Consider the following 8,550-nt stretch of genomic DNA (forward strand, 5'->3'; position numbering starts at 1 on the left):
GATTAAATTTAATTTGATTGTTCTTCAAATTTCAGAAACACAAATAAAAAAAAAACAACAACCAAATTTTGGTTTTTGTATTTGTGTTTTACAAATTAAACACATGAAGGGATTCCGGTAACATAAATTCACACATTTATTAAAACTATATGGTGTTACATATTTTGAACCATGAAACCCTTTGGTCGCGGAAGGAGTAAATCATGCATGTAAATATGTAAACATATTGAAGTACATTTAAATGATTATTTACCAAGTTAGATTGCAATTTCATTTGTAAAATTTCCGACATATTTGGTTTTTATATTAGTTTTTTGCTATTTTGCCAAGAAAATTTGATCTTTATCTCATGTGATATTACAACACAGTTAAAATGTAGTAAGACCTAAAAAAATCAAACATTTGTATATTACAATTGTAGTACGGATTTCGAGTATATTTCACTAACAAAACAATTAAGAAGTACATGTATGTACTTTGAATATATATTTAAAGTCAGTCGTGTTCATGATACCAATATAAAGGCGTTCAAGACTGTAGTTAATGGATGATTTATTCGAGATTCATATGTTCATATAGAAGTGTCCCTGCTAACGTGTACACACTACTGTCTGTAGCTTCACTTCCATTGCAATGACAAGAATACGACTCCTTGGGTTTATATATGTTTGCTGTTAAGCTATGTTCTGTCACCACCGATCCAATATAACGAGCATTGGCTCTGATATGCCTAGTGTAGAATCTTCTGTTTGCTATATTGATAACAAGGAAAGCAGCAATAACCAGTACAACTCCAAACCCTACCGAAAGACCGATAATCAGTTGGACACCATTATCGTTGTAGGATCCTAGATGTAAATGACATAATTAATAACCAAAAAAAAACAACAACCAAAAACTCAGAAAAACCCACGTTTAAACGCTTAATAATACATTTGCATATGTAATAGTAAGATCATATGAATAAAAATCTTCGTCATGAAGTATAGGCAGAGCGGAGCAAAGCGTAGTGTTGCCCATTCCTAATGACACAAAATTTCACTTAATATGAATATACTGTCCAACTGAACTAAAATTAAGACAAATAAAAGTATCTTATGCTTATAACGACATTTCTGTTTACGAAAAAATGCGGTAAATCACGTAAGGAATAGATAGAAAAATGACCAAAATTTTGTGGATTTATAAAAAGAGAAAAATCTGTGTAAATGTTTTACAGGTAACTTTCCACTGGTGGGTGTTGGGGCACATTAAATATTAATGAGTTATCAAAATTCTTTTTCAAAGTTTTCACAAATCTAAAAGTTTTCAAATATTACAGATGTATAGTCTTTTCTTTCCATAAATAAAATTTGAGGAAGTAAAGCATATTCCCATATTGTGATGTACTTCCTATCGAAATCAAGTTTTATTTAACAATTATTTCCTTTCACAAATTTGTTACTTATCAACACAGTGCAATGCTTCGAATCTGTAAGTCATTAATTCTATTCCCGCTGTTGCCTTTGTAATTTTTACCTCTCCCCCGCCTTAAAAAATAACAACAACTCCCCCAACACATTTTTGGGATCAGGCATTGTAAAATTCGGAACCGCTGAAGCTATCTGTTTATAATGTACTTCTATTCACATTAATATGGAAAGGTTTCCAGATCACCCTCAGCATTTACCTGTAATATTTTTTTTAACTTAAAATACAACATCAATATTTATTTTATTCATAATCGAAATAACTCTCAAGACTGTGAGTTTCGATCTACTCTAGGCGTTGTAAATACTTGTAAATATTCCTCTTTCTGTCTTTTTTCTCAAACTTATTTTACCATCTAATTTGTGGTCTGGACATCCAAAGACGTGATGGCATGATTTTTCTGGACAATTACATTCTTTCTGACACCTCAAACCGTAGTTAGGATATCTGCAAGGATCCGAGCAGTTTGTTTTATAGTATCCCGGCAGACAGTCTAAAAATATGTACATGGAAATGGTTTCATGTCTATTACAAAGGATTAAAACATGCTATTGGTTCGTATACATGTACATGTACATGTGAACTAGTTTATGGCGAGTCTTATCGAAGAAAATATTGTTTACATTTGAGTAATACGAATTTAAAAACTAAACTTGACAGGAAAAAAATAAATTTGAATCATTAGATATACTATAACTTTTAAACGTCTTGTATTAACTTTGCCTCTCATAAAAACATATTGCAATTATTGAATTGCCTAATAATTTTGATAAAGATTAAAATTACAATGTTTTACATATTTTGATTTCAAGAGGTTTTTTCCAGGACTTGATTTCACTTGATTAGATTACGATTGTAAAACAGTGTTTGATACATATACGTCATTAAAATTATTTGAATATTGCGTATTCTTATTTTTGGAGGTCTTTCAGAGGGAAAATGTAAGTTTAAAAATGACTTTAGGTAAAGAAAATGTCTGCTTTGAATTGCCCTATGACAATTTTCCTACAAGACCTCTTTTATATAGATTAAGTGTAGTTAATTCTAAACACATAGCTGTATACATACAATCATGTAAAAAGTATTAAGTCAATGGTCAATTTTTTAAAGTTTATTTAAGCATGCGTATAGTTTATCGTTACCAACGTATTTTAATACCTACCAGTACAGTTGTGTTTATTTGGGTTATAGTATTTATCCACTTTGCATTGTATGGCATTGCTAGAGGAAAAAAATATTATTGACGCCATTTCAATACCTTTTAATGTATTTAAACAAGCAGTATACATTAACGATAAATGTAAAAAAAAAAAAACCCACCAAAGTTAACTTACAGACAAGATCTAGTAAATGATTCGTGTCTTTTTTGTGCTGGTACCATTATGACATCATAATTGATTTGTTAAATCTTTTTCCCTTATGTCTTCAAAGAAATTGTGTAGAAAATAAAACAGTTTCTTGATATTCTATATTAAGTCAAAGGAAAAGTAATCCCAATACCAATATTAAATCTGATATTTTTAAAGGGGAGGTGAAGAGTTTGTTTGATGCTGTTTTTTGAGAGACTGTAGGCATTCTAGATATAATTTATTAATCACATATGGACAAGACTCAGAGATTTGTAATATTATTTTTTTTCATATTAGATTGAAATTGACAGTAAAAAACGTGGTCTTCATTGTGTTTACCAAAAATTACAAGCCCCGGTACACATTTTCAAACAAATCTATTTTTATGAAGCATCATTGAAAGAATCTTTATCATGAATTTCATAAGCCTGTAGGCATCTTTCATTTACTAGATCTTGAACTTAAAACCAAAAATCTTACCTCATACAGAAAACATCAGCACTAAAATAGAATAGCTGAAATATACATATGCCAGTCATTAGATTGAGCATCGTTAACCATCTATAAACTCACGAAAAACAACAGACTGGACATACATACGATGTACATTACATATTCTCAATCACTAAACACGGGAAGGAAATCGTTTTGGGGAAATGTTTTATTATTATAACTTTAAAAGGAAGTCATTCAAACTAAATTATTTATTACAAAATACGATTTCTAAAGTCTCTTGTGTGAATTAATCATAAAAATTTCTAAAAACATTATTGATGGCGCTATTTGAGACTTAAAACCTGACCTTATGTTTAAACACAGTATTAGAATATTACAATTTTGCAAATTGTGAGATTGATAAACATAACTCCTCCAAAATGTTTAGAGAACATGTTAAAAGATGATTGCAATAGACATCCGCGTGAATTCTAGCTAACATTGACACGTTTTCGCGATGCAAGAAAATGCTTACTTAGTTTAAACAATCATTATACAAAATCTTTTGTCACTTTCCAGAGAGGATTCAAAAAAAATGTGTATATAGCTAATATTATTAATAATAATAGTTGTTGATCCAACAGCATGTCCATACACTATCATTTTTGAGTGGCGAAGAACATATCTAATATTCATAATCACCATTAAAACATTTACTTAAAAAAGGGTTTTCTTTTCCACACATCTTCTAATCTTTAGTTAATTGCAATTTTTTTATACATGAAATATTGAAATAGTGCTAAATTTACAAAATATATTATTAAAATCACGAAAATGATAGCTTTTTATCCTCAAAAAGGTTTGCGGGCAATAAAGAGCATATATTTTGACATTCAATGTTTAGCAAAGAAAAAAAAAGAAATTTTTTTTAATCGTTTTAATTAATTGGTTAGATATGTACTGCTAGAAATCCATCAATGTAAAGTGAACTAAATATATTTGACAAATAAAATATATAAATCCGACCATTTTGCATTTTTAATATTTTAAACTTCTTTTGTGAAGAGTTATCTTGATAAAAGGTAGAACATTTTTTTGTGAAATATGATATAAATGATTTATTTTATTTCACATTTTTTATAGACAAAGGCTGTATGCATAAATTATGTTAAAAACATATGCGCTGGTAATATATTTCCATGTAAAATTGATGTGACATAACTGATCATTTGTAAGGCGTTTTTATTCACGATAACCCAACAAATGAATTATTTGTTGGGTTTTCTTATTTTAAAATGCCTTACAATTGCTAGTATGATAGAAATAAGGACATTTAATTTTTTTTAGAAACCAAATGGGGTCATTATACACTTAACCGGCTTTACATGTATTCATTTAGATACCGAGAAAATAAGCGCTGCCTTCAAATTAACCTAGTATGTAGGAAACATTTATGCCTAGAAATAAGTGATTTCTAGTTGTATGCGTACACAGTTTTACTTGGACCTACTCCACGCGGCCTTCTGCATATGGTACCATATATACTTAATACACTTAACAAACAACAAGCTTTGGACTGTCCATCACGTGTTGATATTCACTGCCAAAAAATCGTGTGATGTCATTGGTCAGTGCGTTTCTCGGTTCTGTGTTTGATACGCAAATTCGCATTCACATCAATGAAATCGAACAACCAATCGATGAGTAATATGATATTTAGCATGCAAAATTTTCGCATTGCCCGACAAGCAAACTGGCACGCTGTTAGTAACACGATAATAAAAAAAATCATGTTGTTACAGTTTTTGAACAATGCAACAATTTAGTCGCATTAAAAAAGGAAATCATATACTTGTACTAAAATAATTCTTTTTGGGTTTTTTTTCAAATTATACATTTATATTTCCTGATAATATTTATGATCAATTTGAGGTATATAATGAAAATATAGATATATTTTTACAGTGTACGAGTTCCAACTAAAAAAATTGCAAAAAATTCTAAAATCAGGAATTAAAGCATATATAAATCATCATATTAGATCCATTGATATGAATGTAAAAATCTAACAGTTTTCCATTTCGGATTATTAAAAAACCGCAAAGAACTGATTTCAAAAATTTGCAACGGTTTCAATGGTAACATTTTAAAAGTATTGGTTTCTCCATGAATTTTCTGATATAATTAAAAAATTAAAAATAGGACAAATGCTGTTTTATGTGTTTGATAGTTTACATTAGTGGGCAAAACCTTCTAATATGGCTTCAAATTATGTATATTTTGCTATTTTTTTCCATCTTTAGCCTCGATTACTATGGCAACGGTTACCCCTAGCAACCAACTTTTAGTGTTTTTTTTGCGTTTTACACCTAGGTGTGTCCATGTATGAAATATAAGGAAAATTGGTGACAATGCGTGGCCAGACCCTTTTATAAATCTTTGATTCTAACATAGAATTTGTCTTAAAAATTTATCACCGTGTCGGATAAAACATCGTGTTGAATTATACATTTTTTTGTACTAGTAGTTACAAATTCTCAAATAAATAAAACCGCATTGATACTTTAAAAAATGCAGTTAAAATCGCACAATTCATTAACATTTATTCGTTCAGAGAATTGTATGCACCACTTGTAGTACATAGTGTACGACAAAGAACAATCAAAGAAATATCTGTTAATTAAGGGTTGATATATAAAACTATTCTTAATTACATTCAATGAAGTAAGCCAAAACAGATAAATATACTGTAGAGGAATTCATCTTGTCTTTAATCTTTATATTGGCTTTATAGATTATGTATATTTAAAGTCTGTGTTCATAGAGCCGGAATAGTACTTAACAATGATTTTGTTTTTTAAGTACATCTGTAAAGTCAATGTCGTGTTTAAGTATAAAGTCATTCATGACTGTTGTTAATGTTTTATTCGAGGTTTACAGATTTATAAAGACGAGTGCCTGCTAACATGTTCACACCATTGTCAGTAGTTTCACTGCCACTGCAATAACAAATACTTGACATCTGGGGTGTATACATATCAGTAGTTATGCTATGTTGTTATACTTTCATGTTAAATACTGAAATCTGATTGGTTAAGACGCAGTTAATAATATTTACTATTACCCTCAGCGTTAGCAACGCACTTGGCAACGGGTAACATTAAAAAATATTACATGCGCGAAAATTATGCGCGTACGGTTCGCTGTAGAATTCACGTTATTCCTATATAAAAGCAGTAAAATTTTCTTAAAAATTTTAAAAAAGACATTCAGTATAACAAAATAAATAGTGCCTGTTTGGGAGGATAACAGTTGAAATTGACACCCCTCGAAAACCATTGTCAACCTCCGCTTCGCGTCGGTTGACAATGGTTTTCTCGGGGTGTCAATTTCAACTGTTACCCTCCCAAACAGGCACTATTTATATATTCTGTCACCACCGATCCAAAATAATGGTCAATATCTCTGATATGTCTTGCATAAAATCTTATGTTTGCTACAGTGATAACAATTAGAGCAGTAATTACACGAAAACCCTTACACTACCAAAAAACCAATGATCAATTGGAGTCCCGTATCATTGAAATGTCCTCAAGATGGAAAAACCATTTAGATTCTTAACATTTAAGAAATTGAGAAATTGTTACATGTTTTATCGATATTTTTTTGATAATTATCTTATAAAAAATTCCCTTATACACATTTTTGTTATATATTCTTTATGAATTTTCAGGTTTGGGGTTTTTGTTCTTGGTATCTGTAGTTGACTCAAATTTGATTCAATGTGAGCCATTTTATAAAAACCTTAAATAGCAAAATGGCTACCTTACTCGCTCTCTTTCCTTCTTTTATTTTACCATCTAACGCATTGTCCATACATCCGATAACTTGACTGCATGCCATCTTTCATGGCATTTTCCCTCACACCTTACACAATAGCCAGGATAACGACAAGAAACCAAGCAGTTTGGTTCAGAGTATCCAAACTGACAGAATACAAAAACAAATAAGCTGAGATGTATGTAAATCCATTACAAATGTCTCCAAAAATATGCTATTGGTTTGCTTACATGTATGACTTCAGATTAAATCTTATCAGTAGTTATTGTAGCCCACCGTTTATTGTTAAAATTTAATCAATGAAATATAAAATAACGATCTGTCTTCAGTTTCAAAAACCCGTATAGCGAAATAAGAATTCAAAGCAGAGCAAACACGGACCTATGAAAATATAGAGGTGGGATCAGATCAGGAGGTGTAAGCATCCCCCGTGGACCGGTCACACCCGCCGTGTGCTACTTGTCACAACAGGGCATGTCAAGATCGAAGTAAAAGTCAAAATCGGGAAAATGTCATAAGAGGGAATAACAAAACGTTGTTGATTTGGTTTGTGTGTGATAGTCAAAATACACATCTTGAGCAATATAACAATTAAAATAGAACAATGTAAACAAAAACATGAATTTGAATCATTAGATATACATGTACTAAGAACTTTAGTATATAATATCCAACTTTGTCTTTTTTAATAATTAATTTGCATTGTATGCTTGCTGTATGGCTGATTAAAATGAAAATATATATACAGCATTTTAAAACTTGTTTGATGACAAGAAAACCTATATACTATATCTATATCATTTTTATGTCTAATCCTAATTTTAAAAGCATGAATACATATTCAAATCCATTAAGTATGATTCCCTCTATCACACTAGATCATACTAGATCATACTGATCATATCAGTCTAGAAACTGACAGGACTGAAATCTACACGATGCAGTTCTAACTAGTTTATCAATCAGTCGAAACCTTCAGCAGCTTAAAAGAAATCACGGACTGCACAAAATAATCACAATGATGTCAGACTCCAATTTCCATGTAAGACGATTTTTGCTATTTCACTTATCGTACGTACTGATTTTCATTCACAATAATTCAAGTATCTTTACTTAATTTTTCGATTAATTGTTCAGTTGGTGTGAAGAAAGATCTCACTATAAACAATAAAATGCTTTCATTGATGATTAATGCAATCACGGCAGAAAAAAATAAATAATTTTTTTTACTCTATTCCTACCCTCGTATCCTGCATGAACCAACAAAGAAATATGTTTATTTGTTTAATTTAATACATTGAAGCAAAAACCACATTTTCGTTTTAAGACACGTATTTCCAGGTCTTAATACATTGTGACATGTATTTAACTACAAATACAAGAGAGTGTTTCGATAGTTATAAGCTATTGGAATATTGTAGTTCATCTGGAAACGTCATTTGTAGTGTGGGAGATA

The 8,550-nt window shown here is 30.3% G+C and overlaps 1 protein-coding gene across 1 annotated transcript; it reads right to left on the reverse strand.

Moving 5' to 3' along the window:
- Window positions 1-384: 384 nt before the first annotated feature.
- Window positions 385-3,440, reverse strand: LOC128186059 (uncharacterized). Its single transcript, XM_052855786.1, has 4 exons — window positions 3,300-3,440; window positions 2,633-2,691; window positions 1,823-1,963; window positions 385-848 (listed from the first exon to the last, which is right to left on the reverse strand). Exons 1-4 carry the CDS (start codon window positions 3,368-3,370, stop codon window positions 553-555), a joined length of 567 nt encoding a protein of 188 aa, XP_052711746.1. The 5' UTR covers window positions 3,371-3,440; the 3' UTR covers window positions 385-552.
- Between the last annotated feature and the right edge of the window lie 5,110 nt (window positions 3,441-8,550).

This window comes from Crassostrea angulata, chromosome 5, assembly GCF_025612915.1.
Source record: "Crassostrea angulata isolate pt1a10 chromosome 5, ASM2561291v2, whole genome shotgun sequence".
NCBI lineage: Eukaryota > Metazoa > Mollusca > Bivalvia > Ostreida > Ostreidae > Magallana > Magallana angulata.